The sequence below is a fragment of the Nicotiana tabacum genome, chromosome 6 (assembly GCF_000715075.1).
Source record: "Nicotiana tabacum cultivar K326 chromosome 6, ASM71507v2, whole genome shotgun sequence".
NCBI classification, from domain to species: domain Eukaryota; kingdom Viridiplantae; phylum Streptophyta; class Magnoliopsida; order Solanales; family Solanaceae; genus Nicotiana; species Nicotiana tabacum.
The window spans coordinates 8,025,356-8,040,384 of NC_134085.1; the positions used below are offsets into that span (position 1 = coordinate 8,025,356).

General features: G+C 36.4%; 1 protein-coding gene across 1 annotated transcript; it reads right to left on the reverse strand.

Annotated features, from left to right (window-relative positions):
• Positions 1-2,340: 2,340 nt before the first annotated feature.
• Positions 2,341-6,356, reverse strand: LOC107827987 (uncharacterized). Its single transcript, XM_016655231.2, has 6 exons — positions 5,993-6,356; positions 5,778-5,895; positions 4,853-5,064; positions 3,808-3,835; positions 3,069-3,177; positions 2,341-2,583 (listed from the first exon to the last, which is right to left on the reverse strand). Exons 1-6 carry the CDS (start codon positions 6,248-6,250, stop codon positions 2,502-2,504), a joined length of 807 nt encoding a protein of 268 aa, XP_016510717.1. The 5' UTR covers positions 6,251-6,356; the 3' UTR covers positions 2,341-2,501.
• Positions 6,357-15,029: the final 8,673 nt, after the last annotated feature.

Here is a 15,029-nt window from a genome sequence, read left to right on the forward strand (position 1 = left end):
TAAAATTTTCTTTCGCTGCAAGCTTAAGAGCTCGTAAATGGTGAACCTAGTGTGAGTGTTCAATAGAAACAAGTCTTAGATAAGGTGTCCAAGAGAAAAATCGAGACACAAGTTCAGGGGGCTACGTATGATTTTGGCCTTATTATCTTGGGATTTTTACCTATTTATACCATATATCAAACCTTATTACCAAAAATGTTCATAATTTGTTATTTACCCGTGTAATCCACACTTTTACTACAAATTATATACCAATCCAAAAATAGGTAGATTTTGCCATAAAAACGCGCTAAAATGAAGGCACCAGATCTGCGTGTGATTCTGAGGAGATTTCTGTTTTTCATCTTCATCTTCATCTTCATTTGTTCTTCCATATATTTTCCACCATTGATAGCCATTAAAAAGCTTGAAAGCTTTGAATTCAAATTTGGGTTTTCAAAAATCATTATTTGTTTGGATTGGGTGTTGTTGTAAATAATTCGGAATATGTTTAGGAGTTATCTCAATTTTGAGGAATTTTGGTGAAGATTAGACTTGGTTTTGACTGAATTTTAGACTGAAACTCGAAGAAGAAGAAGAAGAAGAAGAAGACGTATTTCCAGAAACTGTAGATAAATTGTAGTTAAATTGTAGAATTGTAGATATATTGTAGATAAATTGTAGATAAATTGTAGATGAATTGTAGATTGGGAAGACTAAAACTTCTACAAATCTTCTACAATTTATCTACAATTTCTCTAATTTGACTACAAAATATCTACAAATTCTGGAAATATGTCTTCTTCTTCTTCTTCGAGTTTCAATCGACTGTGTTAACCAGTAACCTTCAACCACTGCCCAAAAAAAAAGAGGTCAAAGAATTTCGAACTCTCTGCCATTATTATTTCCGGTGGGAATTCAAGCGGTTCGATCAAAGAATTTAAAATTTTCTTGTGAATCTGAAAATATGATATTCTTCGACGGTGGTGGGCAGTTGGGGATGATCAACGAGAGGAAGCATAGGAGCATCGTGAGTTGTGTATGTGTTGTGAATAGTTGAGATGAAAGGAAAGAGAAAATGGGAAGATACAATCCTATAATTATGCCTAATATAAATGAACCCTTAATTATATCCCTAATTTGAATTATGGTATAGAAATGGTAATTTGGTATGCTTAAATGTAATAAACACAAACCTTAAACATTGAGGGTAATAAGGTTTGATATATGGTATAGATAGGTAAAAATCCCATCTTATAATGATTCGAGTTTTAATTGCTTATTTAGCTAAAGTCCTCTATTTTTTTATAATGGAGTTCCAGTATACTTATGCTGGAACTCCAATATAATATACTAGAGTTCCAATATATTATACTGAAATTACAATATATTATACTGAAATATTTTTCGGATTTTGAACAGTGTTTTCGTTTAGATTTATCTTTACATGAAAAGTAGCTAAATTTCGATTACTTTTGAAATTGTGACTATTTTTGAATGACCACTTGTAAATCTGGCTATTTTTGAATTTCTTCCAACAGAAATCGCTAGCTTGGTTGGGAAATCTCTATTAGAGCTGGACGAGCAACTACATGAGATTGACATTTGCAAGAGTGTTTGTAGAGGCCGAACTAAACCAACAATATCCATCAGGCATTATGTTTGAGAAGGAATATGGAAGAATTATAGAACAAGAGGTGAGATATGAGTGGAAGCTAGTGTTGCGTTCAAGATGCAGGAACTCTGGGCATGAGACAAGGAATGCAGGAAACAACAAAAAATGAGACTGAAAGGAAGGAAAACAGATTGAAGAGCAACAACAAAAGCCGCAGGAAGTAGTAGTGGCAGAGAAAACAAAAGAGAATGCACAACAAGCAGGAATGGAGGATAATGAGGTTAATCAGAATAATAGAACAAGGAATGAGACATGGAAGGGCAATAATATGAAGCAAAGGGTGGCTAACAAGGAGGTCATCAAAACTGGTAATACATTCATTGCTCTGGCAAATATAACTGATAGTGAGAAGGGTATACAACAATAACAACAACAACAACAACCACCCAGTATAATCCCACTTAGTGGGGTCTGGGAAGGGTAGTGTGTACGCAGACCTTACCCCTACCCTGAGGTAGAGAGGCTGTTTCCAAATAGACCCCAAGCATCCTTCCCTCTAAGAACTTCCCACCTTGCTTGGGGAGACTCGAACTCACAACCTCTTGGTTGGAAGTGGAGGTTGCTTACCATCATAGCAACCCCTCTTGTCTATACAAGATATTAATAAAGGTGGTCATTCGAATCATCCAATTGTAACCAAGTACAACATAAGGTCGACTCTGCAGTGATAATTGCAAGCTCAATAAAGTAATATGATTTCAAATTGCACACTATATACAATATTCCAGCACAGAAATAAATTGGAAGACGCATAAGGTTGATTTGATTTACAAGACTGTACAAGAAGTTAATATTTACAGGCTTTATTCACAACCAATCCTGTTGAAAGCACACAGCAAAAACATCTTCAAAGAGCCCTTAGAACCATTTTGCTCGTCTTGTGAACCCCTTTGGCAGCAAGTCTGACAACAGATCGGCTCTTGTACAACCTGCAGAAACAACAGGTTTAGTCACTGTACCTCTATGTCCTAACAAAAATGTCAATCCCTTCAAAATATAGTTCATGCATGGTCAAGTCAGATGCATTTGATGTACAGAGATCAAAAGAACAAAATCTGCACCAAAATATCTCTCTAAGGATATAGTCTGATCATGTTTACAAATTGGTCTAGAATTTGAAGCCTCAACTGCGAAAGCTAAACTAACTGATCTACATAATTCAACCAAAAGTTCTGTATTGTTACACAAGGACCTAAAATATCCAAGAAATTTCACAGATCACATTTACATATTTCAATTGAAATTCTATGGAAGTCGTTGATGTTCCAGTCCAAATACAAAAATTTCTAAAACATGCAAGACCAGAAATATGAAGAATTAGAATGGAAAACATGGTAAAGTGAGGCCACCCCATTTGTTGTAGTATGTAAGATTAGAAACACAGGGAAGCAAAAAATAATAAATGAGTACTCACCCCACTAGAGCAAGTCCCCAGGTGGAAAGGACGTAGAACGTTTGTGCTGCATGCCAAATGTTGAACATTTTTTCTACTTTACCTGTGCCTTCTAATGCTTTTGTCAAGGCTGTAAATCAAGTTGAAGACCACATAATAAGATGATGCTCAAGTAAAGATCATAAACACACAATGGAAATAAGAAGGAACAACCAATCAAGTAACCCAACCAACCAATCAATCTCCACTAACAATCAATCAATTAACCAATCTCTAACAATCACTCAACCAATGAATCTTCTCTCATCAAATCTATTTCTAATTCTAGCACTTAGCCAAAAAGGTGCATTTTCTCCGCTCCCTCTCGAACATTTTGAATGCAATTCTCTAACAAGACAGCATAAATCTCATAGATCTGGAGCTATTGTACACCACATAATCACCAAAAAAAAATGGATGGCCAAACATTATCTAAAGGAAGACTATCAGAAGTAACCTATCACTTAAAAATTTATTCCTAACAAGTATTTGGTTAGATCCAGCATTAAATCTTGAGAAGGCTCCCCATCTTAAAACATGTCCATGCCTATACATATAAATCCATTAAACAAAAGAGAAAAAGCATGAAGAAGAAAATGTAGAAGCCATGTAATGAAAATCTGTATCACCTAATCATTGAATTTTACGCCTGACTCTGGATGTTTTATGTTAAAAGAACGAAGAACAAAGAAATAATAGGAGAGAACAAATAGTAACTTACTCTTTTGCAGTTCTTCAGGAGACATCTTCTGCAATTGCAATACACAGAAACAGTGAAAAAAATGACATGACCCCAGCATAATTGAAAGGGAAATATACTTTTAGTCCATGAGTTAATGTTGTTTCAATCCATGTGTTATTTGATGAAGCACATTTAAATTTTAGTTAACTGAATGTTCAGTTTTAATCCAATCATTGATGGAAGATATAGGGTAGTTATATAGCTCCCACTCTGATTTTCCTAATTGGTATTTAGGCACACATACCCAGCATTTCTTTACACCCATGCACATTCAACTACTTCTGCACTAGCTTGTTCTTGATTCAAGTCTATTACCAAATTATTTACATACTTTGGGAGTCCACATCTGCTATACAAAGTAGTTGTTCTGCAAAAAGGGTTCACCAATAGCAATCACACCAAAGACTAACATGCAAGTGAAGAGACTTAATCACGAGGAAGGTGGGATGACAGGAGTGCGATGAGGGTGTAATAAAGGGAAGTTGTGACAACGGTTGGTGGCAATGGTGAAATCTGATCCATTCTAGGAGGATCATCAGGAATTCTGCCGGATATCAAATTTAGCACCTAGCCAATCAATTCGAAGAGTTTCTGCGGTTCAACAAAGTTCTTCTATGGCTGCATTACCTTTGACCGCCCAAAAGACGTGCTCTTCAACATTATCCATCAATTTAGAGTCGTACGAGTGGGGGATATAAAATCTGAAATTCCTCCCCACTAGTTTCAACATCTTGCTTCCCCTAATAATCACTAGCGTGTTACACTATCCGACCCATCTGCATCGAAGACAGAGGGGTGGTCTGTGTGGAAAGAAAGCTAATATACCAGAGAAGCAAAGACCAGAATGGAGCTATCTAACGTCTGTTATTTTACAATCAATGATGGGATTAAACCACACAATTGTTTAAATTGAAGGTTAAATTGCTTCATCAAATAACATAAAACAATAATCCAGGGACTAAAATTGCTATTTTCCCTAATTGAAATATGACAAACAAGCAAAAATATATAAATTGCCTTGTACCTGAGCCTTCGAATTGGATACTATGCATCTAGCCATAAAGTTGGCAACTGCATCTACAACATATTCCTCACTAACAATCACGTAATTCTCATTATCTATTCCACTTCTTTCTTCAAAATTGCTGGGGACCATTTCCTCAGTCACCCAAACCCACCAACTTGGTTCTTCAAGGCTCATGTTTACCAGAAGTTCTGCCGTCTCCATGTCAGAACCTAAAAACATTTTGCTTGGGTAAATCAGAACCTAACAATATCTATATGTTTTCGATTTTATTTTTATTTTTTTTATAAGGTAAGGTACCTGAATCCAACAATTTATTAAGAGTAAGATGACAAGAAAAACCCTCTTTTGAAAATGGAATACATTATGAGAGGGAAACACCACTTCCCATAATACTCATCAACCAACTACTCAACTCTGGTAAACCTTTAGACTTCCAGCACATCTTACTTTTCTGCATTAAGTAGATGTCCTTTATTAACAAACAGGGCAAGACATTCAAAATACGAATTAGTTAAATCCCTATGACTCAACCCCACCTCCAACGAATGGATATATTCTGGGATTCATCCAATCTCACTCAATCCTACGTCCTACTCCACGACTAATCTCTTTTAATATACGAGAGTCAACAAATATTACTACAACTATTTTTTATAACGCGAAATTGTCCAGCCCAGCTTGTGTGTACTCGACTATTCCACTCGGTACCTACTACCTTCCACCAACACGGATAGCAGAGTAACTCTGCCCACCAAAGTTTAGGTGGATGGTTAAATATCACCTAGTTTTTTGTCGGGGATTTGAACCATAGTCTCCAAGGTTTACATCCACATCATTGACCATATAGACCACACTCTTGGGGCAAATATTGCAACTATAACTGACAAAAACTAAATATCAAAGGACACAGAACAACACGAACCAGTAGGCTCCTTGAAAGGAAATTGACAGCCATTCCCATCAACGGAATTTCGATTGAGTGATTCCAGCTGTTTCAAAAAGCTTCCGGACTCGACAGCAGCTAACAGACGATCATGAAGCTACACAACATTATTTTTTTTAAAAAAAACATTAAAAAATCTATTTTTTTAGCTAGAGGGAGAAAAGGGATTGTGTTAGGAATAAAGGGAAACATACATCAGGGGGACAATCTTGAAGTAATAAAGGAGATTGTGACATGCTCTGAAGAAGCACAAGATTTTGTTGAAGCAACCGTTTCAGCCGCTCGTTTTCAGACCTCAACGATTTCAATTCATCATCTTGTTCAGACACATCATACGGCGTCGTTTCGGAGTGATTATGGGTATGGTGGTGACAGTGTTCCACCGCTGACCATGCCACGTCGGCCACCTCCAATACCGTCTTCGCCACCTCAATCGGATTGTGTCCCTTCATATCTGGATTGAATTTGCTTTGAAATTGTATGGATCTTTAGGGTTCGATGTTTTTCGGATTCAGTAGAAACCCTAAATTGAAAAATAGTTGGATGGAATATGCGTAATCCAATCAATACATATACATATAGGTAGTTTTGTGAAGGTACTCCTTTGTTTTTTTGTTAATTGCACTTCGGGCCCCATATGTTCTTGAAATTCCAAAAGATGGTAGAGTTGAAGGTACTGAAAAGAAATGACGACAAAATAATAGATTTATGTACTTGAACGACATTCGGAATGAAGCTTTCGGAAAAAAGCGTTTGAAATGTGTAAATAACTTTTACTTAGTAGTATCTTTTACCGTCTTAATTTATGTGCTTTAGTTTTTTCTTTAACTAGTCTTACGGTACGCATGTTTCAATTTAAATATATATATATATATATATATATATATATATATATATATATATATATATATATTAATATTTAAAATAAATTATAGTATTTATTTAAACGATGAAAGTAAATATTATTACAATGACATAGTAGTTGACGTAGACAATTAAAATTTTATTAAATTTAAATCTACAAGTAATTTGGATTTTTATCATATATTAAATACATATTAGTCCAAATAATATTATGGGCTAGTATAATCGGGTCGATTGATTAAATCTAATATAAATTAATTTAAATGAAAGTCCAATATATTATTGGGCTAGCCCGTCAATTGGTCTTCTATCAAATGAGTCGGCCCATAAGCCACAAGCCCAATGACCTACTAAGGGTTTCTTGGAGCCTACTCCATCCCATACCTATATAAAGGGGTTAGAGGGACAAGCAAGTAAGTAGAAGGAAAGACTAAAGAAGCTTTAAAGAATAGCATCAAGGTCTCCATCCATATCTGCCACCGTCGTCTGTGGTCAAATTCCAAAGGCGAACTCAAATCATAGGCGGGCAGCTTCAAATCTTTCGTTCGTGATAACCCAACACCAAATCTTTGTTCCTGACGACCTTAAAATTGTTCGTGACGTCCTACAAATTTGAAATCCGTCAAGTTCAAAATCAAGCTCTCAAGCTCTTGAACCATCGTCTGTGAGGAGAAGAATCAAAGGATTACATCTCTTTAGATTTTAGAGACATTTTAGAGATTATAACCCCATCACTTGACGTCGAATATAATATTTCTTGTTATATTTCTTATCTTGATTATTATTTTTCAGGAGCGAAATTTAGTTGTTATAAATTTTGGCACGCCCAGTTGGACCATCTTTACCTCTCATCTCTTCTCTTCGAAGTTCAAGTACACCAGGATGACCTCAATAAAAATCAACTCTAGATCTGACTCCAAAAGCAGATTGGAAGTTGTCATAGAGATTGTTGGCCAAATCAAAAGAAGCAAAGCCGAGACGTTAAGACAACAAATGCTTGAAGTGCGGTCCACAACTCATGTTTTTGGTTCATCTTCTCCAAAAGAAGTAAGATCCTCTTTCGTACATGCTAGAAGAAGGGAACAACATTGCTGAGGTGGTCGAACGAACTTTGGCGCGATTCAGCCTTTCAAAAGAATGCCACCGCTAGTCCCACAATCCCTTCATGTAGAAAGATAATGACGTCTTGAGCAACAAATTTTCTCCAATCTCTCCTCATGTCACTCCACAATATGCTTTGTATCCAAGTGATGTTCCATACCATTCTTCATCCTCTGCGTTGATCATACAAACGATGATGATTGAAGCTTCTACTATAGAAGAACAATTTACAAATTTGACAAAAGTAGTTGAAGGCTTGACAAAGTACATGAAATATCAAGATGATAAACTTTCCAAGTTGATGAATTAGGTGGAGAGTATGACGGAGGAAGAATCAAACCAAACACCTAGGAAGCTTCCAGAAATTCATGAGAAAGGAGGGTCCTTTACAAAGCTAGCAACAATGACCAAAGAGCTCCAAGTCGGACAGATTCATGTTGAGCAATTGAAGGACTTCATCATAGGGGCCATCAAAGATAAAATTGAGCCTTCGCCTAAATCTTTTCTTATATATGCAAAGCCGTACACACAAAAGATTGATAACTTGAAGATGCCAAGCGGATATCAACCCCCTAAGCTTCAACAATTTGACGGTAAAGGGAATCCCAAGCAACATGTTGCACACTTCGTCGAGACGTGCAATGATGCTGGAACTTATGATGATCACCTTGTCAAGAAGTTTGTTCGATCTCTCAAAGTAAATGCTTTCAATTGGTACACAGATCTTGAACCTGGTTGCATTGATAGTTGGGAGCAAATCGAGCAAAAATTCCTCAATCGCTTCTATAGCACGAGACGCATTGTGAGCATGATTGAACTTGCAAATGCCTGCCAACGGGAGAAGGAACCAGTTATCAAATTGATCAATCGTTGGAGGAGTTTAAGCCTCAACTGCAAAGACCTTTTTAGCGAAACTTCTGGCATCGAAATGTGCATCCAAGGTATGCATTGAGGCCTTCGCTACATCTTGCAAGGAATAAAGCCTATAACTTTTGAAGAGTTGGCCACCTGTGCGCATTATATGGAATTGAGTATGGCTATACGTAGAGATCAAAGGTTGTCTATCTTTGAGACTCATGACAAAAAAGAAGTAGACGATGCCGAGAATGGGGGCAAGTATTCATCCGAAACGGAAATCGAAGAGTCCATGCATGTCACTATGCTCCTTGACGCAAATTGAAAGTCGCAATGCTCCTTGATGCATGAGCCTAAACTGCAAGTCGCAATGCTCTTTAGCGTATGAGCCTAAACTGCATGTCGCAATGCTCCTTGATGCATTAGCCTAAACTGCAAGTCACAATGCTCCTTGACGCATGAGCTTAAACTGTATGTTGTTATGCTCCTTGATACACGAGCCTAAATTATATGTCACAAAATTCCTCAAATTCGAGCCAAATCTTCAACTTGCAAAGCTCTTCAAAATTTGAGCGAAGTCTTTAAGTCACAAAGCACTTCAAGTTCGAGCAAAATCTTCAAATTCGAGCAAAGTCTTCAAGAAGTCAAGTTCATCAAATTCGAGCAAAGACTTCAAGTTACAAGCTCTTCAAATTTGAGCAAGTCTTCAAGATGTAAAGCTCTTCAAATTTGAGCAAAGTTTTCAAGTTGCTATACTCCTTGTCCGCACGAGTATAAACTGCATACAAAAAAAAGAACTTATACTTTTTTTGAACTACGTAATGACTTGATCCTCTTTTCTGGGGCACTTAGGCAACTTAGATTTCATTCTAAGTACAGTCATTTAAGCAAAAAAAAAAATGAGCCAATTCCTTTTCAGGATAGCCAAAAGAGGATGTTAGCTCTTTGTATGCGACATGTGCTTCTTTGGTAAGTTAAAAGAAATAGTTATTCCACGTCAAAGATTAAAGAATAATGCGCCATATTTTTTTCATCCAGCCGCATGAAAAAAATATTGCGTCATGTGCTTCTTTCGATAAAGGTTGAAGGACGAGATGCTCTCCTCCATAGCTCGAAATATGGAGCACTACATTTATCTTTTCGTCAAATCATGAGAAGGACGTTCTATAAAATTCTTTTACAAATTGTAAGAAGATGTTGTTCTACTCCAAAGCTTGAAGTTTAGGATACCCCATGCACTTCTTCGATAACTTGAAAGAAGATATGGTTTCAACTCAAAGATTGCAGGATGGCTACTTTACATACTTGCTCGCAAAAGATGCAAGAATAGTACTCCTAATGTCTCGCCAAGCTACAAAAGGGGAGATATGCCACGTACTTACTCACCTGGTTGGAAAAGGATACTCCAAATGTCAATCTCGCCCAGCCGCAATAAAGAGACGAATGGTTCATCCCTAATTATGTGGACCTCTAATGAATCTTCTTAGGGATATCAAGAATGCTCTTGAAAATCAGCAAAAAAGAAAGATTTTGGAGCACCCCGGTGCCAATGGCACAAAGCTTTTGGTTTTGCTTAGTTGATTGGTGCCAACAACACAGAGCTTTAGTTCAACAACAAGTACCAATGTCAACGACACGATGCTTCAATGTAGATGGAGAACTTGCCATGGATTTCTTTGCCAAATTGCAAGAAGAGGACGCCATAAAACTCCTTCTAAGGCAGGGAAGGAATGCGAGCCGTAATGATGGCGATGAAAGACGGACCTACTTGAGTGATTGTGTTTTTGACAAAGCTCGACTGGAAAGGTGGATGCACCAAACTGTTGTTTGCCAAAGCCTCGGCTGAAAAGGTGGATGCGCCAAATTTTTGTCCTCCTATTCCACGAAGATGAGAATGCACCAAGATTTCCCTCGCCAAACCTAGAAAAAAATGTATGCTTCCCAAAAAAATAATCCTTCTGATTTCGGAGCTTGATTAAAAAATATTATTATGGTTGGATCAAAAAGGGTAGAGCTTCTACTTTTATATATGTTATACCTATCTTACTCTTCTTTTTAATGTTGCAAACGGCTCATGATTTGGACCCTCCTACCTCGAGATATGAATTTCTCGACGAGAGTGCACAAAGCTAAAAGAGCCGGCACGTCAGAACTCGTCGTGTAAATTCTGAATAGTATCTGGAACGGTCTAGGAGTAATATGATTGTAATCTTATTGAAGTCGAAGTTTGGGGAGTCTAGTTTTCATAGCTGTAAACCGCTCATGATTCTGATATTCCTACACCAAGATATGAATCTTTCAGTGAAGGCACGCGAAGCTGAAAAGTCGAGTACGGCAGAATCTGAAGCGAAGTTTAGAGATACTCCCGAGACAGTTCAGAACGAATTTGGCTTCAAATTTTTGATATGTTGTAGCTCTCTGTGTTTAGTGTAAAGGAAATCAAGCGAACTGCAATTCATGCGCTCGTACACCATGTCGCACCTCCACTTTACCGCGCCCGCGGGGGCGCGTGCGGAGTTTTCTCCAATTAAAGGACAGTCGAAACGGGATGTGTTTATTTGTTTCAGAGTCGCCACCTAGGAATTTTAAGGCGTCCCAAGTCACCGGTTTTAATCCGTGAATCGAGGAGAATATGACTCTGTTTGTTATTCTGCGAACCAGAAATCCTGAGTAAGGAATTCTGTTAATTCGGGAGAAGGTGTTAGGCATTCCCGAATTATGTGGTTCTAGCACGGTCGCTTAACTGTTTTTATACTTGGCTTAATTATCTTGATTTACTAAAGACATGATTTTGTTACCGCTATCATTAAAGACTTTTCTTGAAACGAATCACGCGTACGTATATTCGCATTACATATTATTATTAAAAGAATCGTGTCACGCATACGTGTACACAATGAGATTGACAATATTATATATTTTTTTTATACTTATTATAAAAAATCATATGTTTGAAATCATGCTTAGAATAATATTAAGAACGTTCGTCACTCTTGTATGATTAAATAGCGGAGTGCACATCTCGGGTTTAATGAAATTATTCTTAACATTCCCGGCGAGCCCCTCTTTTTTATTAAATGTTCGCTCGAAGTTGCGCGAACACATAGTCCGAATTACTTTTAGAAATATAATCAGGTTACGGGAACATATCCCTAATCACACAGAATATTTCTTGATGGTAGCATAAATTTCCCATAGATTGTTTATTACGTCCATGTATTTTTATGTGAAAATCATGAGAAATCAATATTTCTCTAGCCTCTAAATTCCTTGAAAATAATTCAAAATTTATTGGACGTTGATCGCAAATTATATTTTTTTTCACGTATAAATTATATTCCTCCAAGCCATTCAAACTTAAAGAGTAAAATAAGCAACGTATGATTAATATTACCATTTTTCTCGTAAATACAATATATGTATACTCAAAATGTGAATGGCGTATGAAACTAAAAAAAATCGATTCATGAAAGGAAGTGATATTTCTTGAAGAATATTCATTATTTTATTTTTGAGGCGAATGCTATTTTTTTTACATTCTTAAAACTGTTATAATCTATAAACTTAATCACCTTATATATTACTTATTTTTAATCCAAAGTTGTAATTGTTTAGTTAATCGGTTTACAATGATAAATAATCAAAGTGGTGAGAAAGAGGACTATTATACAAATTGACTTAATAAAATAGTATTACATGCAACATAGTGGTATGTCCGAACCACTCATCATATTCCAACATCATAAACGAGACGGATTATTTCAATTCATATTTCTATCATGGCTATTCACATCTATGAATGAAATACAATTAACATTATCTAACCTTAAACAAAAATCGAATATTTGACAAAATGAACGAATAATGTAGGTTTTTGATATTTCTACACTATTCTTTATTTAGCTAACAATGCCACAAGGCTTAGTTAATGGTCAATCTTTATGTCATATTCCCTATCTTGACAATTCGAATATAATTATACTTAATGAAATTCTGAAATAAATAATATAATTACAACGCTTATATGAATTTCAAAAGGTAACCATTAACTTATAGTCATCATGTCCAACATACTACTATATTAACCGACTGAAATAAAGCTGCAATTTAAACTAATAATTTTAAACGAGTAGAAGACATGATATTAATTCCAAACTTCATTTATTTGTCATGTTGAAGCTTTTCATGACATGAGTTTACAGATATGTACCTGGAAATGAGGGTAGAAGAGGTAAGTTTCAGCAGTAGCAGCAGCAACAAAACAGCAGAAAATGCCAATGTTTCAACAGATTTTAAGCGACAAACAGGACCCGTGAAACCCAGACGCACAATAGTAGTACTCTTTAAGAAATTTCAGATTTTTAAACTGAACAATAAGATCAAATAAATCCGGACAGATTCCAGGAAAAACAGTATTTCTGATTTTAAGACTTTAGAAAAGGGAAACTGAAAAGCTCTTAATTTCTGAAAATCAGCCTCAATACTAGTGTCTGATGTAGAATTCTTTTTACTGTTTCTGATTTTCTTTCTTTCTTTCTGTTCTCTATCTGATTTTCCCTCCTTCTCTTCTTCCCTCTCTCTTAATTTCTGTCTGTCAATTTCTCTCTTTCAGATTTCTGTCTTTCTTTTTCTTTCTTAATTTCTGTCCTATCTCTTGATGTATCTATGTCTCTCTTCCTTTTTTTCTCTATGTATTAAAATCTGGTCCTCTTATACAGGTCTGCCCCTCCTTTTTTAAGTGCTGCCTGGACCCCTTCTCTTTTTAAAAAAAATCAGAAAATCCCACTAAAATATGCTTTTACTACTTTAAATTCCATTACAAACCTTTTCCTGATTTTCAGCATTCTCATTATCCTTTGTTTCCCATTATCCCATTAATTAACAGCCACTAACATTCCACTTCCAACACACTACTATTATCATATTACCCTCACTGTTTTATCCCCAGAAATACCCCTGAAATCCTACTGTTATTACTGTTTTTAAACTAAAAATCAGAATCTGATATAGAACAGATTTTATAATCTGTTCAAGCAGCTATAACCAATCCTATATTAACCTCCTAATACAATTTTATTTAACCAACACTAAATTGAAATTAAACCTGATCATCACAATAACATCACACTGAACAAAAGAACAATTTAAACTGAATTTTCAACATTGAACTAAGATTAAACAAACACAGGAGCATTGTCAATATACTGACAATGCCCTGAAACCAACTGGTTCAGAAATCAACATACACACAACATTCATTTGACGAACTCATTGAAATATAAACAAGGATGATTTAATTGACGAGTATTAATCAAACTGATTATCTACAACAATTGTCAACAAACAACCGATAAACAGATTATTTCAAACAGCATTTTCAGAAACAAGATTTTATAATATACTAATCAACGAACTTAATCGAGTCGATTACACACATTGTAAATAATCACAACCAATAGAAACAATAGTATAATTTTGATCAAATAAACGGGTATGAGGCAGAATCACAGAATTGACTAGACAAATATGAAAAATTACACAGACAACTAAAACAGGCAACAATACACACGTAGGAAACAAAAAGAAGTAGAAAAAATACCTCTGAATCCTTAATTTCACACAGACACGGGGTCATCTTGGATTTGGACCTTTTGAGGCTGAACAGACTTTATTCGAAGTATTCTCAATTGAGAATACCTCGATTAAAGTCTCTTAGACCTCAATCCCTCATTTGAATTGGACAGATTCCACGAGTGAAAGTTTTTAGGGTTTCAGATTCTTTGATCTCAAATTCGAACATTTCTAGGTACATTCGAACCAAATCAATGGTGTTCTAGGCACGAGGGAGGTCGGGTGGATAACTGGTGTGAGTTTGAGTTGAGTTGGGTTAGGGTTAGGTTTCACTCGAATCTTCAAATGAAGATTCGAGTAGTTCCAGGATGATTCGAAGCCAACGAGCAACAGATCCGTAATGAGGGTAGTTAGGGGAAGCTATGGTGTTAATTAGGAAGTCATCGGAGGAGGTTGGGTTTTCAGGCCAACCTTCGATTTAAGATTCGAAGAGTTGGGGCCTGATTCGAAGGAAACTAATGCCAGATCCGTAAAGAGGGGGTTGTGAAGAGTCTGGGGTGTTAAGGTGAGGTTGTTTGGACTACCGAAACCATCGTGAGGCGATTTCCGGTAGGCGGTGTACGGTGGTAAATGGCGGAGCTCATCAGACCCTTTGAAGGAGATGATGAACAGGGCACAGGGGTGGGGTATTTGGTTTGGGGGACTGGGGTGTGGATTGGAGTTATATACGAGTGGGGTGGATTGATCTCATCCGTTGGATCAATTAAGATGCACGGTTGAGATTAATTCATTTAACCAAACGTTGTCGTTTGGTTAAAGGTTGGGGTCAGGCTGGATCGG

Coding starts and splice junctions, on each gene's coding strand:
- LOC107827987 (XM_016655231.2), bottom strand. CDS start 6,250: ATGAAGGGACACAATCCGATTGAGGTGGCGAAGACGGTATTGGAGGTG. Junction 5,065..5,777: donor TCCTTTCAAGGAGCCTACTG/GTTCGTGTTGTT, acceptor AAATGTTTTTAG/GTTCTGACATGGAGACGGCA. Junction 2,584..3,068: donor TGGGGACTTGCTCTAGTGGG/GTGAGTACTCAT, acceptor TTGTTTCTGCAG/GTTGTACAAGAGCCGATCTG.